Genomic DNA, 21,126 nt, shown 5'->3' with positions numbered 1-21,126 from the left:
AAACTTTAAGCAGAAGCACATAAAGCAGTGTGGAAGTGATTTAAACTCAAGCAGACACAAATGGTCAAAAACAAAATTCAGATCTCACACTGGGAGTACAGTCCCTCTAATAGAGGCTTGACGTTATTAGAGAGTTCAAAAAATTATACTCCATTGCTAGCTAACCTTTCCTGGGGAGAGGCAGCTAGCACTGGCTCAGTGAGCAACACCTACCGCGAACAGTGGGTGCTGCACCCAAAGAATGAGCCTAGTGAGTACATGCTGCATATCAGAGTGCTACATTAGGTGGGATTCACACCTGTATGCACACTTTCAAATACAGCCCAGAGTGGAGCTCAACAGAGCTGCTTCAGGGATTAGTGCTCCAGGGAGAAAGACCTGATCTTTGCCTCACAAACTGACTGCACGCCTCCTATCACCCAATTCTCACATTTCGTGGAAAGTTATCCTGGGAGTGGGTGGGCTGGCCTGGTTCCTGTCCTGGTTTGGACATGCTGGTGAATACCACATGAAGGGGATAAAAAGGTCATAGGACTCTTTTGTTCTGGAAGAGACCTAGCATAATGCATCACCAGCTCCAGAATGGTGAGCCTTCCCAGTAGCCTGGATCTTGCTCTTAGTGACAGAATGAATGGGCCATCTGGTTGCAGAAAGCACAGCCACTGGGTCAATGGAGCAGACCTACGGTGGGGATGGGGAGGTTACACACCACTGCTAATAAGGTGACCGTTTTTTCTCAACCAGGTTATGAAAAGCTTGCAGGCTGTAAACAGACTGCTGCTGCTTCTTGACAGCTACAGCACAAGTGGGTCCCAGGGGTTCTAGTACAGTAACTAGATTCTATGCACTACTTTAAGGCTACTATTAAGCATAGCATACTTCAAAGATATTTTTAAGATTTGTCTTTACCATTATTCATAAAGCAACAAATAGTTACTGCATTTACAAATTAATAGCTTTGCTTCAAACTGTATTTTGCAGTGCAGCTCTCACCCATTTGCTTTTGCATTCACAGGTTGCTTTTATGTCAAAGTATGCATGGCAAGAATCAAAAGTGCAAAAGCTTATAACACTCACAGTACTAAAAGTTATACTTCAGAACTTCTTTAAATACTCAAAGCATGAGCAAAGGGTCTTTTAAACATAATTTACCCACAAAATACAGAAATGCCAATACCTTTGTACTGGATAGTGTGGGTCCTTACTTTCTTTTACAGGTTTTTATTGATGCTTCTTCATCTTTCGGCTTTTCCCGGTTAGGGGTCGCCACAGCGGATCACCTGTCTGCTCATGATTGGCAGTGGAGTTTTACGGTGTCGAGTTGCCAGCCCGGCGCCTGACCTTCCACTGAAGGCGCACGCACGCGCACACACACACACACACACACACACACACACACACACACACACACACACAGGGCCAATTTGGAGTGTCCAATCCACTTATAGCATGTCTTTGGGATGTGGGAGGAAACCGGAGCACCTGGAGGAAACCCACGCAACCACGGGGAGGACATGCAGACTCCGCACAGAAGGCATCCCAGCCGAGGATCGAACCGGAGAACCTCTTGCTGTGAGGCGACAGTGCTAACCACTGCACCACCGTGGCTGCACATTTATACCAATAAAACATCTCAGTGCTTCAATAAAGATCTACAAAAAAGTACAAGGGATCATAAGGAATATTGTGTACTACATTTGCATTGCCTATGGCTGTGTGAAGCTTGTTTATGAAGATATGGAAGAGAATGAGTCCTAGTGTATAGCTCTGTGAGGCTCCTTTGGTAATTGGAGAGAAACTGAATGGTCCCGTTGCCATTTAACTCCTTGTAGCCTTTCAGACAGATTCTTAATTCCTCCTTTCATAGTTCTTGGTTGAGACCTATAGAAGAGAGTTCAGTGAATAGATGTTAGTGTGATACAGTGCCAAAAGCTTTGGATAGATCCAGGACCATGGTTGTGCCTGTTCTGGTTTATAGCACTGGTGAGGTATAGGAGAGCAATGGTTGGAGTGTGATGAGGTCTGAAAACATGCTGTGTGAATACAGGTGATGTATAAGGTGAGACTGGATGCATTTTTCCAAGTGTTTTCAATAGAGGTAGATGACCACAATGTGTCTGTAGTTAGTGAATTATTTAGATGTAGCCCCTTTACGTAATGATATAATAAAGATCGTTTTCAAATGGATGGGAAATATTTTTCGGATATGCATCTATTTATCAGTGCAAAGACAGGGAAAGCTATAGCTATAGCATCAGCTGACATTTTAAGTAGTGAGTGGGCAGCTTGTCAGCAGCTAGGGTTGTTGGTTTTAGCTTAAGTAACAACAGTGGAAGTAGGTGTCTGGGCAGAAGTCAAACAGCTGAGGATAATTAAGACTGGCTTCAGGTACCAAGAGGGTAGTGGAAGTATTAATGTTTGTTGGGGATATCACTGTCGGTAAGAAGTTAAAACTGTGGGGGGGGGGGGTGAGTCTATAGTATTATTGGTTGTGGGGGCTGGAAAGTAATTTGGTGTAAATGTAATGGTTTATTTATAGATGAACAGAATGTTTTGGGTTCTTCTGATGTTTATTTTGGAGAGTATTATAATAAGTTTATCATGTTACATGATATTTTGTCATGCTCCTTAGGTACCTAAACAGTTGGTATGTACTTTGTGTTCTAGTTCTGTGCTATTCTTTACAGGATTTGTCACATGGAAGCATCAGTTTCTTAGTTTCCTTTGTTAACCATGGTCCTGGGTTGGATTTGACCCTTTTGGCGTGTTCTGGAGCAGAGTTGCTAAGAATTTTTAGGAATACATCGTTGAAGTGCATGATGGCAGTGTTTGGGGGCATGGATTTTAGTATATTCCAGTTATACTGCATTCATATTTTGATAATGATCTCTTTGTTAAAGGTTAGTTGAGCTACAAACGTGGTTGTAAATGATTTCTTTATCTTGGATATTTTAAATTCTCACTGTGTAAGTTGGTAGAAAGTCATTTACATTGTCTGGTAAGCAACTGACTACCCTTATTCTGTAGGGATTATAAGTAAGTATACAGTCTGAGGCTGATTTCCTGCTAGTGCTTTTAAGAACTCTACTGACAGATGTTAATTAGTTGTGCAAATCGGGTTTTTATCAGTTCGTCGAAACTTCAGCAGTTCGAACACCATATGTTTGAACTGTGAAGTTCAAAAATAAGAAGTTACATACTCACTATAACGTTCGATGAATGTAGTCCATCTTGGCTCACATTTTTACCTGTGGGTTCGGAGCTGAATGTCGGCTCCGACTCGGCCAAAACCTTTCTAGCTCGAAGTCTTTCTATTGGCTGGGCATCCCATGCTGCACTGCTCTATATCCCTAGATCTAGTTTGCTGCAATCACCAGCACTCATTCTCCATGCATAACAACACCCAAGGAAAGGAAGAACAAACCAAGAATGAAGGGAGCTCTGAAACCACACCTAACCTCCAGATCCTCCAGGAAGGGGGAAGGGGGGGGTAAGTAAATGTGTGGTAAGATGGACTACATACATCGAACGTTATGGTGAGTACATAACTTCTTGTTATGTAGTCCAATCTCGCCTACATTCTTACCCGTGGGACAGCGTCCCTAGCACCTACATCCTGGGAGGCTCAGTGGAAGATACTCCTAAGCACTGTGGAACCAAAAGAAGACCTGCCCCTAGATACCACATCCAACTTGTAATGAGTAACAAAGGTGTGAGGAGATGCCCAAGTAGCAGCAGCACAAATATCATCCATAGACAATCTGGCCTGATAGGCTGTAGATGTAGATACAGACGGAGTAGAGTGAGCCTTCACTGGGAAATGAAAGAAATGCAACTGGAGATCCACCTGGACAGCGTGACCCTAGAGACAGGAGACCCAATTTTGTTTTCCAAAAAGGAAACAAACAGCTGATCAGATTTTCTGAGGTCTTTGGTCCTGTGCAAATAAAAACGTAATTGTCTGTATACATCCAATTGATGAAATTTAAATTCTGCCTTGTTGGAGAACTGGGGAAAAAACACTGGCAACACAATAGATTGATTAAGGTTATTGATTGACGCCACTTTGGGAAGAAAGGAAGGGTTGGGTCGGAGAGAAACCCTGTCCTTATGAAAAATCAAATAAGGGGGTTTGATTCATAAGGCTTGAAGCTCTGAGACGCGTCTGGCTGACATGATGGCTACTAAAAAGACAGTCTTCCAAGTTAAGAATTTTAAATCACAAGTGGCTGCAGGCTCAAAGGGGGATGAAGTAAGAGCCTGTAGAACAAAGTTTAAATACCACGGCATGACAGGTTCCGATACCGGCGGACGAAGTAACAGAGTGCCCTTCAGAAAAGCCTTACAGAGTCTATGAGCCATTAGACTAGGTTCATTTGCGACATGAAAGGTAGCAATCGCCGCCAATTGGACTTTAATGGTTGCGGCCGCTGAACCCTGGTTAAAGAGCATAGACAAGAACTCCAATACCGACGAAATTGGAGCCGTGTAAGGGTCAACCTCTTCCATTTACTGTAGTCAATCTTCCTGGTGGAAGGCTTATGAGAGGAAGATAAAATATGAACCACCTCTGGTGAGAAATGATAAAGCCTAACTAATGAAGGAAGTGGAGTAGCCAGGCTGTCAACTGGAGGGCCTGAAGAGAGGGATGGAGCTGCCCTGACATGTGTGTCAGTAAGTCTGGTTGTGCGTCCAGAATCCAAGGAGCGTCCATGCGATAGGGATGGAGAAAGGGGAACCAAATTTGACGTGGCCAGTGTGGAGCAATCAGAATCATTCTGCTTCCCAAGGCTTGTGCTTTCTGAATAAGCTTTGACAGCAAGCGAACCGGAGGGAAGGCATATAGTGGACCGGAGGGCCAATTGTGAACTAGAGCGTCCCTGGGTGACTCCCCCTTAGAGGGGATCAACGTGAAGTAGCTGCTGCATTTGGCATTGAGGGGGCTGGCAAAGAGGTCGCAGCAAGGCTGACCCCACCTGTGGAAGATCTATTCCGCAACTTGACAGTTCAGAGACCACTCGTAAGGCATCAGAATAGCTCTGCTTAGCTTGTCTGCGATCACATTGGACTTCCCCGGAATGTGCGTTGCCACCAGAAAACATTGGGAAGACACTGCCCACTGCCACACTCACATGGCCTAGAGGGAAGGGAAAAACGGACTCCTACAGCAGACAGAGTTTTTCCCTCCTGCTCACACCTGGTGAGGGTGTCTTTCACCTTGGTTCCGAACAAAAAGGAACCATCGAAAGGGGTGTCGGTGAATGAAGACTTGAAGGCCTCCACGAAATGACAAAGGCGCATCCAGGCCTGTCTCCTAAGAGCAACTTCTGAACTTGCTGCCCTAGTCGCTCCATCGGCTGCATATGAGATCAGCCTCATGGAGGAGTTAACGATGGAATTGAGGGTAGACATCTGCGCGTTAACCGTCTGGGTCACCACCTCAGAAACGTTACCCGTGAGAGTATCTCCAAGCTCCTTGAGGAGATCTCTCTGGAGCCGTGTAAAGTGAGATAAATTATTCAGTGTCCGTAAGGTAAAGGACGCTGAAGAAAACGTATGCTTCCCATACCAGTCAATGGTCCTAGACTCCTTGTTACGAGGATGGACGGTGGAAGAAGTCTCGATTAATTCCTTCTGAGTGGCCGCTGCCACCACCATGGCATCCACAGGGACTCCTGGAGACTGGTTCCACAGAGTCAGGGGTCTCCCACACCCTTCGACAGACCAAATCCAGAAGCTCGTTGAAGGGTGGAGATACCCAGGAGGCGGAGGGCTGAGCACTAAAGGCCTTCTCAGGAAGACCGACTCCTCCTCGGAGGGGGCTTTGGATGGCCAGTCACCTCTTTGTTTCAAAATCTCTAGGATGTCAGAGAAAGAAACATCCTCAGAGGATGACTTGGGGGACCCCTCCGATTCCTCGAGGTCGGTGTCTGATGTGAGAGACTCATCCTGGGAATCTATGTGCTTCCTCTTGCATGTCTTCTTTCTGTGTGGCTCCTCAGGCAAGGACTCTGAGGGGCCCTCAGAAATGTGAAGACCACTCATGGGGGTAACCTGAGGCCTTGGCTCTCCATTGTCTAGAGATAGATGGCGATCAGAGACCTGCACCGGTGTAGTAGGGGACAGAGTGACTGACCCGCATGATGCCGCTGATGACCTGGCCAGCGCACTCTGCATGGCCTCGAAGGCCAGTCCCCCTGACTCTGAGGAGCGAACAGCCTCCGAAACCACGACAGGAGTCAGACTTCCCCACGCCGAAGCACTGAGAGGGAGACTAGGAACCGATAGGTGCCCCGAAGTCTCTCCCTCGGGTCCGACCGAAGAATCCTGAGTCCTGAATCCCATGGACAGCGCTGACGTCAGCACCGATAAGCCAAGAGGGGCTGTCGGAACCGATCTAGGGACATCACACGGAGCTGAGCACTCCGGCTCCGAAAGCTGAGATACGCTCGGAGGAGGAAGTATCGAAGCAGGTTGAAGGATGGGCTCCGGAGTCGACTGGGTCGGAGCCGAGAAGAATTTTGACAAAACCGGTGACTGAAGGACTCTCTGCACCACTCTATCAACGTCCACATCTGATAAGGTCCTGAAGGATTTAGAGGATAGAGAGGGAGATAGAGACCTCCTCTCCGAAGGGGACCTGCGAGGACGCGATGCTGGCCTAATGCTAGGCGATTGGCTCCGAATAGGTTCCAAAATGATTGGAGCCGATGCTGGTTCCATAACCACAGACACTTCCTGCGGCCCCGAGGACAATGGAGCCGAGGATGTCGAAGCAGACTTTGCTATTTTCTCCGGTGGCTCCAAGGAGACTGATGGAGCCGGAGATCTCTTTTTAGATTTCAAAGATTTTGTCTTGGAGCTGGAAGCAGTTTCCAGACCCTCCTCGAAGGAGGGTTTCAGAAGTCCCTTCAAAATCAACTTATTCTTCCTTTCCTGAAGAACTCCCGGACTAAACGCATGACAGAAACTGCACGACTCCTGGAGATGGACTGCTCCCAGACAATACACACAGACAGAATGTCCATTGGTAATGGACATTTTAAACCTGCACCTAGAGCACTTCTTGAAGCCCGAGGGCTTTTGCTTCTTAGAATCTTTGGACATAGTTAACTACAACAAAGCACCAAAGACAACAATAATTGACAACAGTACCAACGGAAAAAACTGTCACAAGGCGAGAAAACACTACCACAAATGAGAACCTCAAGATCTCTAACTAAAACGATCCTTAGGCACAACACAGGAGGGGAAGACTAAAACCTCTAATTTAAATGGTTTTAGACCTGTAAAAAATATATAACACCAGGAAGCAAGGGACAGACTAGGTCCTCTAACTGAAACAGGCCTAGCCCATTGGAACAGCTAATGGGATACCACAGAAACACAAAACTTTTTCACCATACAAGACCAGGACACACAATAGCTATTAAAATATCTTTTTGTTTGCAACCAATTCTCTAATAATGAAGAAAAAAGGGTACTTAGCCAGAGGCAAGAGCGAGACCACGTCAGAGCTACACGAGCGGCAAACGAGATCTGGGGATATAGAGCAGTGCAGCATGGGATACCATCTTAGCCCAGCCAATAGAAAGACTTCGAGCTAGAAAAGTTTTGGCCAAGTCGGAGCAGACATTCGGCTACGAACCCACGGGTAAGAATGTAGGTGAGACTGGACTACATAACATCTGATTATCGCAAAGCCGCGGAACACCGAATTCGGTGGGCTGTTTCTGTGGCTTCATGATTTTCAGCACTGTGGTGGAAAGTTACGGGTCTTGTTCAGGTAAGTGTGCAATTGTGCGGATGATAGTGTTAGGGCACAGGTTAGGTGAGTTAGGGTTAGGGTGTGGGTGAGGTGGGTGTGCGATAGTGACAGACTTTAGGGTTAAGGTGGGATAGATGAGTTAGGGTTAGGGCGCGGGTGAGGTGGGTATGCGATAGGGACAGACTTTACGGTTAGGGCGGGATAGGCGAGTTAGGGATAGGGCGTGGGTCAGATGAGTGTGTGATCGTGACAGACCTTAGGGTTAGGGTTTGGGTTAAGGTAATTGGATAGATAGTAGTGTATGTACCGTTTAGTGTAGGGTTAGATGTAGGATTTTAAGTGTATGTGTGTGGATTGCTGTTTTTTTGGTGTGCTTATGTTGTGTGTGTGTTTCTTAGAACAGTGATTTTTTTTCCCCTGGGAAACAAAAATCACTGTTCTAAGCCTTTGATGGTTTTGCACTTCGAGGTTAGAAGTTCGAACTTCTGACGTTTCGTCGAAGTGGTACAGACCAGTGCAAATTCATACATGTTCATAGAATCAGTTGGGATGGTGCCATTATTAAGCTGCTAGCTTACATTTAGGTTTCCTATTATTATTGTTCTATGATGGATATGGTGAGATATCCATTACACAATATTTTCTGCAGTACTAATGTTATTAGCTCATGGGATATGTATGGCTAATAAAGTGTTTTTCTATTACTGATTTATTAGGTATGATACCGGTAGTACTATGTTACTAAATTTTGAGTAAACACATGCACACAGCCTAATGGCACTTTGTTCTCCAGTAAAGCTCTCAGACCAGATGCCTTATGTGACAGTCTACACATAAGGATGCCCATAAACTAAACTTTGAAGCGGATCGTTTAGAACTTCTTTTTAAAGAAAGAGGATATGATCCAAGTCTAGTCAGTAATATTAGAAACAACATTATAGATAGTATACAGACAGAAATTAAACCTGTTAGTACCAGAAAAAGGATAGATATAAATAGACAGACAAAATTCATAGCTGTAACCCTGAACTATACAAGCATTATTAATGACATTAAAAATGTTTTTTTACAATAATTGGAAGGTCCTAATTATGGATCCATTTGTTAGGCAGATTGTGGGGGTAAAACCCCATTTCAAGTTCAGAAATAGCATGAACCTTAAACGGATATTATGCAATGACAATTGCCACACTCACTCAGCAGCATTACCTGTTAGTCATAAGATTGGCACTTTTCCTTGCCACAGTTGTAACAGATGTAAGTTCATTTCTAATATGTTTGAATTTCACCACCCCACAATGAACTATATTTTCCGACCAAGGTTTTTTGCTAATTGTTGCACAAAGAACCTTATTTATCTTGCAACATGCAAAAAATGCCAAGCTTTTTATGTCGGACTTACTAAAAGATGTCTGAAAGATAGGATATATGGGCATTTATATGACATAAAAAGAAAAAATGAACTGAATGCCTTGGCGAAACACATATTAGAATATCCTTTACATCATTTTGACTTTAGAGTTCTAGAAATCATTACAAATAATAAAAGAGGTGGTGACAATATGTTGACTTTAAGTAATAAAGAACTGAAATGGATTTTGAGATTGGCGGCCCATATACCTCCTGGTATTAACAGCCATATCTCTATTAAGCCTGCTTTGGAAGCTAGATAAGGACCAAACATTATTTCATCTCCTTAGTTAAGTATTCTCTCAACCTCTAAGTGTGTCCTACATGTAAATTAATTCAACAATACAAGTTTAATGGTTGAGTAACTGTACAATTTTTAATTTTTTCTTAATTTTAATTCTGAATTATTAATACTTACTTTATGATTAATAACTAATTTATTCTTAATATCCTATTATAAATCATACAAGTTTATATATAACATATATATACATGTTATTTTCTATGTGGAGCCTATGACCTTAAATGCATTTTTAAATACATTTTAAACTCTTAAATATATTTTATAAATATTTTTGTATATTCATATTAATATTTATATATTTCAAAAAATTTAATCAGTTCACATTTCATTTTTTAGTATCTTTGGCGTTCCTGGTTATGCATTTAATATAGTTTATACATCAAATGTCTCCTCATGATGTTGTTGTCTCAGAGTTAGACAGAGACATTTTCTACACTATATATTTTACTCTACATTACATCAATTTAATATTATAAAGTATGTATAATCACAAACCACATATGAATTGACTAGTATTTATATATATATGGACATATTTATATACACTCATATATTTTTTATTTATATGCATGTCAGTTATCTATTCATCTATTTACTTATTCATTTATATATTCATTTATTTATTTATTTATATTCATGCACCTATCAGGATTTTAATAAATTACAGGATTTTTATTAACAAACAAATATATCTTACATTTTCAAACAGAATTCACCATGTTTTATCTATTACTTATCTATTTATTTATTCTTTCATGTATTTGATAAATATCTTGTTATAATTGTGTTTGCATACGTTTACATTACTTAAAGTAATAATAAACGACACAGTACTGTTTGACTTTGAACGATACTGCTTGAATCTAAGGTCTTCTTGAAAAATGTCTGATCATGTTGTTATGCCTAATGGATTAATTGTTCCAATGAACTAATTATTTTAATTTTGGCGCCTTTTTGTCACTTTTTACTATATAAACAGAAGTTTTAAAAGTTAATGTTACTGTCTGATGAAGCGTAGTAGTTGCTACGCGAAAGCGCTCACATTTAAATAAAAGTTCTCTTTTGCTGAATATATCCTGGTCTATGGTCGAGTTTGTACTGGAAACTGATGCTGATGCTGATCTACAAAAATAATTTATTTTGGTGACATTGAACTATTTGCTGAACAATTTGGCCGCTCCTTAACTGTTCCGTGGTGAGAGAGCCTGGTTTTACCACTACATGTTCATAGAATCAGTTGGGATGGTGCCATTATTAAGCTGCTAGTTTACATTTAGGTTTCCTATTATTATTGTTCTATGATGGATATGGTGAGATATCCATTACACAATATTTTCTGCAGTACTAATGTTATTAGCTCATGGGATATGTATGGCTAATAAAGTGTTTTTCTATTACTAATTTATTAGGTATGATACCGGTAGTACTATGTTACTAAATTTTGAGTAAACACATGCACACAGCCTAATGGCACTTTGTTCTCCAGTAAAGCTCTCAGACCAGATGCCTTATGTGACAGTCTATACATCTCCCCATGTCCTCCTTTCTTTTTGTATATGCTTTTTCCCCCTCTACCACACCCACTATCAAACCTCCCCCATTAAACTTAGCTCATTTGCTCTCTAGCACTGAGGAACTCACTCCTTCAGATTAGCTACAGTTACAGACGTCCAGAAAGGGTGTCATACTTGCTGACATCAAGATGTTTGTACACTCGCTGCATGGGTTTTTACTGGGTGCTTCACTTTCCTTTCAGACCAGAAAGGCATGATGTAGGTGAAATGACATTCCCCAGAATTGCCAAAGGTGTGTGTGTGTGTGTGTGTGTGTGTGTGTGTGTGTGTGTGTGTGTGTGTGTGTGTGTGTGTGTGCACTGCAGCACCCTGCGCAAGATGAGTTTTTTTCTGCTCTCGCAAAAATATAGGGTAAATTACATGAAGTGGTGCTAGAAATTGCACTTTATGTTGCTGTAAAATACCGAAGACGCCTTAAAAATGGAACTGAAAAGATTACATTGAAAGTGAACTGTGACTGTACGATATAACACTTCTTGGAAAAGGAGAATGCTGTTATACACATCTCTGGAGGTACACAAAAAAATGAAGGAAAATACATAAATACTCAGAAACCTTACCTTTGCCGCATTCCTGGGATGTTATAGAGCTATTGTACAGAACACTGCAGGTACATAAAACAGATCCTTACAGCTATGTATAAATACAAAGTAAAATCTTACCCTTACATCATTAGTGTGATGTTACAATGCTATAATGTTGAATAATGCAGTTTTATAAAAAGATCATCAAGGTAAATAAACTGAAACCTTACCTTTGCCTCATAAGTGGGATGTTAATGCAGTTAGCTGCTGCTACAGCAGCAAATGGAACAAAACGACCTATAAGAGGTGAAACATGCTGTGAAGAGGGAAAACAGAAGATCAAATTAATTTCATGAAATTTTACATTCTAAAATATATATTCAGCTGACAATGAAAATTCCAAGACAACCTTACTACAGTAAATAAGCAATGTACCTGATCAACTAGAGAGAGAAGCCCTTAACAGTAACTATTAAGAAACGTGCTTACGGTTTTAAAAATTCTTACCACTGTATATGACTTAACTGATATCACACAAAAGAAACAAATGCTGTTTTTTACTGAAAATGTTTATTTTAGAAAGTGCAGTTATATCAGATAAATGAGTATTATGATATTTCCTGTAATAACTAAGTACATTCAGATGGACAGTGTTATTTTATGGTAGAATTCGAAGACTCAAAGTACAATGGATCTAACATCAACAAACACTCAAGTAGTTAAAACACAAATGTTAAAAAGTAACAAGTTAAATTAACAAAATAAGCAAAGCACGGAGGTTTAGCATCTTTGCCAGTTCAGAGTGGAAATGGAAAAGGAAAGTAAAAGTAGACATTTAATGCTTTAAAAGAATAATTAATCAGCTTACTTTAGCAAAAAAAAACATGCTTTGCCCTTCGGTGAGCCCAGCAGTATAAAACAATTTATGAGCCTAACTATGCTCAGAAATGCTCAGCTTACACAGCCTGATGTATACTGAGGTGCTTTGACACACAAAGTTATTGCAGTTAATGAAAGTGTTTGGTTCTCGGTCTTATTTCCTTGAGGTGCCTTCTGTGGGTAGTCTGTAAGTTTTCTCTTTATCCAGTTGCTAAGGTCTTCTGGTTTCTTTTCACAACTTTTTAAAAACACAAGCTAGGGGGTGAACTGATGGCCTCTCAAACTGCATGTAGGACTGTGTGCAGAATGGCTAAGACAGATTCATTGCTTTACGTCTGCTGCTTGTCAGGAGAAGCTCTGGTTCTCCTGCAACAATGATTAGGATACAGCAAATATCAGGAAATGAATGGATGAAAAAGAGTATGTCTGCCTGGTCTGCTAATGTGCAGAGTTAGCAAACCTCAGCTGCCCTCTTAACAAATCAGTGGTATACACTGATCACAAAAAGTAATCCTGCTATACAAATAATTCAGGAGAAGCCAGCCTCAATATAGTCTGTGATGATATGATAGGTAGGATTTATTTACTGGCATTCTGTTAACAAAGACAGTTGTCAAATGAAAGAAAACCAAGATATCTATCCTTTTTTCTGTTATGATTTACCAGCAGACTTATAAGGAAGTGTTGATGGTAACATTAAAACACTGACAGACTCATTTTGCTAGGTCCTAATTATGCACCAGATGCCCACAGGTTATATGACGTATATGACATGAATTAGATATAATGGATACATGACTTTTCACAATGTACATTGGCAACTTACTATAATGCAAACATTTTCAGAAAGAAATATAATTGCATTACCCATACCTTGGTGAGAGCATTAAGTCCTAGAGCTGTTACGACTGCACCGGTTGTAGCAGAAACATAAGCCGTTCCCAACTGACTAAAACCAGAAGACAAAACAAATTCACTGAAAGTGAATGTTCAACAATACACTGGTTAAAAACGTACATGTACACCTGTATGACTAACATCTGGCATGCATTCCAAATTAAGTGGTCTCACTTGTACCATATCTTTTCCTAAAGCATGCCTTGCACCCGATTACTGACATCATCTAACAATATTGTTCTTTACTTCTGCCCCAGTTATACAGCATACAAAACATACCAATGAGACATTCACCCACTATGCTGGAAAAAAGTACAATATAATAAGACAGTTTAGATCTGACATAATACACTTGTGAAAGTATATTTACTGTTACAGCAGCTCTTTGGAAGGCCACTGTAAAAATAAATCATAACACCTGGGTTTACCCACCTCATTACTGCTTTTCTCTGGCCAGAAAATGAAAAACCAATGACATCTTTTGTGCAATAAACTAACGTGGATCTCAGACTGGCACTAGGTACTGACTTAGGTAGATGTGACGTTCCCTGATAATTATTATATTATTCTGTGTTCCCTTCAGCTCAAACGAATACTCCCAAGCAATGAAGAGTGCTATGGTAGCAGCAAAGATCCAGGTCTAACTCTGATCAGCTGAAGTGCATGCAGTGTACTTAGAATAAAGAAGCATAATTAAATGATTCTGAACTGGACAATGCTGGCCACTAGAGAATGGATAAAAGAAGGAAAACTAGATGTGTATACACAAGTCCCATCAAATCAAAAAAACTTACAGGTTGAGTATGCAGATAAAATGAAGCACAGAAAGTCTTTATTAGCAGAGTGGAGGATAAAACCATGAATATGGTCCAGATGACCCAAGTATGATAGATATGCTGCTCAGCACTTAACAGCACAGACAGTAAGGATAGGCACTGCCTATCGGTGGGGGAGGGGTGGCCCCAGACTGCACACACCACTGCCCTGATAAGATTGCCTTTGCTGATGGTTGCAGGTATGACAGGATCCAGACAGCCAGTGCAGCTAGGATGGGAGGATGACCACCCTTGCTCTTGATGGTATCCCTTGGCACATGTGGTGAAGCGCTCATGCATGTTAAAAAGGGCCTAGGTGATCCCTACGGCAACAAAAGTGTTCTCATCACCATGACAGGAGGGATGAGGGTAATCATAACATCAAAAAAAAAAATCCTCATTGCCAGGATGCGAGTGAGGGCACAAGCATCACCAATGTCTGCCAGTATGATAGCCCCACCTCCAGCAACTCTCACCCTAAATGATCTGGGAATAAATGGGTGCTCAGCATCATGGACTGGATGATTGGCAGGCAGAAGGGGAAGTACTCAATTTAACAAAGAAAAATAGGTTTACTATGACATTCTCAAAGCATACTACATTTTCTGTGATACGTATATCAAAAGCACACAATGCTGATGCATAAAATCACTCTAAAACTCGAGTATCGAATCTTCCTACATGTGTGGCCCCAGTAATGAGTGCTAGCTTGGGCTCTGCAGGGACATGTACAGGAGTTCAAGAGTGTATGCTTCGGCTTTGTATGCTTATTATATATTTGATGCAGGATTGTAGCATGCATATGACATATTGTGCTTTGGGAAGGTCACAGTAAACCAAATAAAGTGCAGAGATTTAAAACAGAAGTTAAAGCAGTCCTACATCTGTTCCGTAATTGCCTGCAGCCATGATTATATCCACAGCACAGTTCTGTACACTGTACAAGTAAAGTATCTTACCACAGAAAAGTCTGTAAGTAAAGAACTATCTAGAAAGTACAGAACATTATCTGGCATTTGTGGAAAGGATAGTGAAAATGCATGAATGGATATTTCCAGTATAAAAGATGTATAGATGTCTTTAAAAATAATTAAGATTAAGCAATAAAATGCCATAGAAATAATGTTACAGCAGTAATTTAAATTGCAACAGAAAATAATAAAACTTTAGTGTAAGTTTCATTTTAGAATCTCAAGGTAAGGATCAAATATAATTAAGAATAATAGATAATAAAAGGCCCTAGAAATAATGTTACAGCAGTAATTGAGCAATTTAAATTTTAACAGAAAATAGTAAAACTCTGGTTTAATTTTTATGTTAGAATCATGAGGTAAGGATTATACGAATAATCTAACAGTACTCCCTGGAGTAAAAGGACTATGCATAAATTCTTACAAATTAATAAACGTTGCAGTGTCTTTCATGTCAAGTTTAAACTACTTAATGGCAAAGCAACGGCATTCCATATATACACTAATAAGTAATGTAACTTTGACTGTGTGACTGTATAGACACACAATGACTGGGATTCATAAACACGCACTCCTCGCTCACAGATCTAAATAACATGCAGCCTACAATTGTTCACATATGAAGCAAGGTTTGCATATCACCGAGAGTCCAAGAAAAGGACTGTAGAGTAAAGTAGTCAAGCCACAGTACAGGTAAAAGTGGTGTTCGGAAGGTGCAGTGGATGAGTCATACTAGCAAAGTCAGACATCACATGAAAGGCAGGCATGCACACCCATGGCTATATGCACAACAAATTACTGCATCACTTCTCCCAAGCACAGTGGCAGAGAGGCCAAGGAAGGTTAGTGCGTGCCTATCTAGTTCATCATATACACTAGAAGAAAAGGGTGAAAAGTAACCATAGGAAAACGCACAAAGGTAATTATAAGGAATGATGGGGGGGGCATACCTTTTGCAAGGAACATACTTATAATATCAGAAGACTACGGAAAAGTTTTCCAAGATGGCTGCACACTGACCAGTTTAATATCAGCTGTCCTCGTATAAAAAAAGAAACTGATAAATAAGGGCTAGTAATTCTGCTGTTTTAGTAAAATTCAGTTACTGTCTAGTAAGTGCACTGGCTGGATGCCAGCAAAGACAAAACTTAGAGAACCTGAAAGAAAATCAGCTAAAAAGGTGAAAAAAAAAGAGTGACTGGGAAGAATCCTGCAGCTGTTCAGCAAAAAGCCGCTGAAGCTCCAGTGTTGGTATAAAAGATGGCTTCCAGTAATTCAGAGGAAAAAAGTCAAATGTACTCAGAGCCAATTAAAATAAATAAGAAATGAAAGAAAAATGGAAAAGGATTTAAAACAGCTATTTAGATGAACTGATAAAAATGCAAAAGTCACAGATTGGACTGAAGAAAAGTCTGACCGAGTTTGAGACTGCTCAAGAAGAGCTGCTTCAAAAATAGTAGAGTTACAGGATACAGCACACACAGAAAAACAATAGATCTTCCGCTGTACCAGAGAAACTGGAAGGAACAGACTTTTATGAAAGCACAAATAAGTAAATGGACTGTTAAAGAGTTGATAACTGAAAGGACACACTGTGTGTGCTCAAAATCTGGCCATGAGAAAGCAGCCTGAACTAACATTATTAAAGATGCAATCATACCAGCAGAAAGAATTGATCATGACAAAACTGTAGCAGAAGGGCAAAGTATTAAAAACTGGAGACAGAAGAGCGTTTGCGGAAAATGATTGCTCACAGTACACCAGGCAAAAGAGAAGCAACTTTATTCCAGCAATCAGGGAATGTCGAGAGGCAGGTGTGACACTGAAGCTGCTGTATTCAGCTGTGTTAAGAATGTATATTTCCCTGGAGGATCAAAACCATTTTTGATGCTAAAGAGGAAATACAAAGGTTAGTCCAAAAATATGATTCTCATTCTCCTAATAAAGAGACATTGACAGTGAAACATTTTCCAGTGTTCAAAAGGAAAATGCTTGATGTAAAACAATTTTTGTTATTAACAGTATCTGAATAAAATATTTCATGGTATAAATTGCATTTTCACTAATTACTGCATACAATAAAGATACTAAAGTAAACAAGTACTTTTTTCTTTTTTAGTTTTAAGAAATGAAGGCATTAAATGTAAAAATAGAAGAAAGGCTGGACAAAGGCATGTTTATGTAATCTTGGGTTGTTGGAGAGGGGGTGGGGTGTAAAAGTACACCAATTACAACATATGTAGAGTGGAAATGTTTTCTATTTTGTTCATAAGTAGGTACTAGGCTATCGGCCCAAGGGCCTATGTAAGCCTAGCCAACAAGGTTCCCTGGCTTACACCACCAAGAAAGTTATTTTCCTGTGCCACTGTCGAGCAGAGACACAGAAGTTATCCCCGGGGTGTATTTACTATTTCCCATCCACTCATCAAGATTTTTCTTGAACAGTGCTAAGGAAGAACTTTGCTTGACATAGATGGGTAGCCTGTTCCAGAGTATGGGAAGTCTCTGGGATAGGAATCTATCCCTCCAGCATGTCCTGTTTATTGTGGTGACAAGGTTTAGGTCCCTAGAGCATGTAGCTCGGAGGGATTTGGATTTCTTTAGGTGTAGCATGTCCAATAGCTCTGGGTTTGACATAGCTTTATATGTTAGGCAGAGATTACCTCGGAGTAGGCGATATGCTATGGAGTAAAGCTGGAGTTTTTTGAGGCGGTCAGTGTAGGGCATTTGTTTGAGGAGAGTAGTCCTCTTTGTGAGGTACTTCTGTGGCCTTTCCAGCTGCTGCAGATGTCTTGTGAGGTACATTCCAAAAGGGGCATTGTACTCTATAATGGGTCTAATGAATGTTGAGTAGAGGGGAACAATGACTCTTTTCCTGAATGAGAACACTTTATGATGAGGTGTGCCACGTAGAAGGACTTACTGACTACTGTGGCGATGTGACTATCAAAGGAGAGTCTACTGTCCACCTGGGTTCCAAGGTCTCTTATCAAACATTCGGTGTTAAGTAGATTGCTGCATATGTGGTAGTTCATGGGTACAGAGTTTTTAAAAGGGGATGACACTGCACTTTTTGGCACTGAGCCTGAGGCCATGGCTCTGACACCAGGTATCTGTCTCAGTGAGGCCCTTCTGTAGGATGCTCACATCATTTGGGGACTTGACTATGGCTCCTAGTTTGCAGTCATCTGTGAACTTCGTTAGCCAGAGGCCTTCTGTGTTAGCCTGTACTTCAGAGAAGTAGATACCAAACAGAAGAGGTCCCAGGACGGAACCCTGTGGTACTCCACTTGTCACTGCTTTGAGGTCAGACTTGGAGTCTGCAACTTTTACAGTGCGGGTTCTGTCAGTGAGTCAGCTGGCAACCCATCTTGTGATGTAGGGATTTATACCTAGTTTAGTGAGTTTAGCTATAATTCCAGAATGGGGGATGGTGTCGAAAGCCTTGGCGAGGTCAAGATAGGCTGTGTGAACCACCTTACCCTCATCTACGGCTTTGGTAACTGCCTCAAAGAAGTCGATCAGGTTTAGGGAGCATGATCTGCCTTTCACAAACCCGAACTGGGTGGGATCCAGAGTTTGGAGGTAACCAATGTCTTTGTTTATGAGTTCCATGATGATACATTCCATGGCCTTGCAGACCAGGCTCATTAGGCTAATAGGTTGATAGTTCCCGGGATCAGTGGTGGCTCCCCCTTTGTGGCGTGGGATAACTGTTGCTGTGCGCCATTCAGTGGGCACAAAGCCTGATGCTAGGCTATTATTGAACATGGTGCTTAAGTGGGGAGCCAGTTTGTTCTGAAGTTTGTGTAAAACGCAGCCTGGGATGTTGTCCGGTCCCATGGATGCTGTGTTTTTGGCTTTAGAGAGTGCAGCTTTTACCTGTGTAGTTGTGATTACAGGGACTCTGCATTCTTCCTATATAGATATGGGCCCTTTAGGGGGTGAGGGGGGCACAGGTGAATGTCTGGATTAATGTCCAGTTTTTTGTATAAGCAAGTGGGTTTTAAAAACAAGATACCACAATGTAACGAATAGTTTTCTTTTAGTAAATGTTCCATGTGAGCTGAGCAGTGCATTATATCCTCATGTTTCCATATAAACAAGCTGACTAAAAGTGAATGCAATAAATCAAGAGGTCTGGATATTGTTTACTAAAAGAAATGTAAACCTAAAAGGTACAAGGGAAAGCAACTCAGTAAAAAAATTGTTTGGAATTACTAAAAGTGGATAATTGATAGCAGCTAATACTTTAATGCATTTATAAAACAGTAAATAATTTATTTAAGATAGCCAGTGCACTTTTCCTCAAGTCTAAAAGTTAATGTTTTCTGGAAGGATGCTGTTTTTCACATCTAAAATGGGAATAATGATAAAACAAGAAGAGAAAGCAATTAGTGTTAAGTACAAGTACAGGCTGTAATGTACTTTAGCACGGATAGCCTTAACTTTAGGTTAGCTAATGCCTGTAGATGCAGCTGTCAATTTCAGAAAGTTGTTTCTTTCAGGAGGGTTAAACCATCATAATCAAGAGCTCATGTCTGTAATTTCTAAAGGAATGGCAAATATGTCGCCAGATTTGATAGATATGGATCAATGTGGTTTTGTAGAGGACAGGCAAGGATTTGACAACATTAATAGAACAATAATGATCTACAGGAAAGCAGAATGTTGCAGCTGTTGTACACAGAAAGCATTCAACAGAGTAAGCCTGGATTTAAACAGCAGGGCAATGGAAGCATTTGCAATTCCTGATACAATAATAAGGTTAATTCAGAGGACATATGAAGGATCAGAAGCAAAATTAAAGTGGGAGGATTTGTTGTGTCTGAACAGGGGAACCAAACAGTGGTGCCTTCTTTCCTCTTTGTTATCTGCATAACATTCACAGCCATTGGCAAAGAAAATAAGGGACTCAGAAATTTAAGGATTGGAATGCTAATCAAAATAAATTGGCTTTATTAGCATACAATATTATTTTGTAGATGATAAAACTAGAAAAGGACATCTCAGCACTGTGGAACATTCTGAGACAATTTCAAGTCTTTTTGGGATATAACATTAATGAAGATGAAACAAATTTTATTGCTGTAAGCTCTACCCACACATGAACTAGTTCAGCAATACCCATATTTAACAGACACGATAAAATGAAGTATCTAGCAGTATGGGTTAAAAAGGTCTCCTTTATGGCAGCTACGGATATGTGGGAAGAGATTAAACAAAAATAATTAAAAAATATAGAAAATGGAAGCTTGTCTATGGATAAGGATAGCAAGATACAAGCAGTAATGTTTTTAATCCTTTTAAGTTTTATATACAGGTCATGCATATTTTTATCAACCAGAGAAAGAGTTGAAGGATTTTATCTGAAAGGGGAAAAGGGCAAGGATCAACTGAGATAAGCTGATCCTCCCAAAAGAACATGGTGGTTTAAGACTACCTGATTTGAAGAGATATTTTAGAGCTACACAGTTAAGGCTCGTATACACAACACAAGCTGAAAGCTGTAATTCCAAGTGGAAAGGGATGATGATGAAGTGAGGGGAGATTCAAAAAGTAAGGAGAGCTTGGGATTTTGGATGCAGATCCTTACAGAGAATAACAGCCATACAGAATATTATATTCAGAAAGTAGCAGAAAAGTACTCTTAGAACTAAACCAACACAAGAATGGAGAAAGGAAATGTTGCCGATATGGATGACTGCAATTAAGTTTAGAGAGAACAGGCAAAGAGGGGGCTGGAATTTACTGGAGAAAACTGGCAAAGGAACCAATGTATCGGGAGCAAATAGCTAGATAAGGAACAATAACAGAATGGGAAGAGGCCAAGAAGATATTTGTACAACAGTCTAAAGACCACTTTTCCTATCAGGGATTGAAATCAAGAGTTCAGGCAAAGAGAAAAGGATAGAGGAATCCTAAATGGAAAAACCTGCTCTGGTAGAGTTCTTAGTTGAATCTAAAACATAATCTGCTGTTAA

General features: G+C 40.6%; 1 protein-coding gene across 1 annotated transcript in view; it reads right to left on the bottom strand.

The window, feature by feature from the left end:
- The window catches only part of SFXN1 (sideroflexin 1), an 800,283-nt gene that overhangs the window by 335,783 nt on the left and 443,374 nt on the right, over positions 1–21,126 (bottom strand). The window contains exons 5-6 of the mRNA XM_044069135.1: positions 13,333–13,408; positions 11,811–11,896 (exon numbers count right to left, since the gene is read on the bottom strand). Of these exons, the coding sequence (XP_043925070.1) occupies positions 11,811–11,896; positions 13,333–13,408 (162 nt within the window). The remainder of the gene's footprint in view (positions 1–11,810; positions 11,897–13,332; positions 13,409–21,126) is intronic.

The sequence above is a fragment of the Protopterus annectens genome, chromosome 4.part0 (assembly GCF_019279795.1).
Source record: "Protopterus annectens isolate FY-2018-M chromosome 4.part0, PAN1.0, whole genome shotgun sequence".
NCBI lineage: Eukaryota > Metazoa > Chordata > Ceratodontiformes > Protopteridae > Protopterus > Protopterus annectens.
The sequence above is the reverse complement of the archived record's forward strand: the minus strand, read 5'-3'. Positions and strand labels throughout refer to the sequence as shown.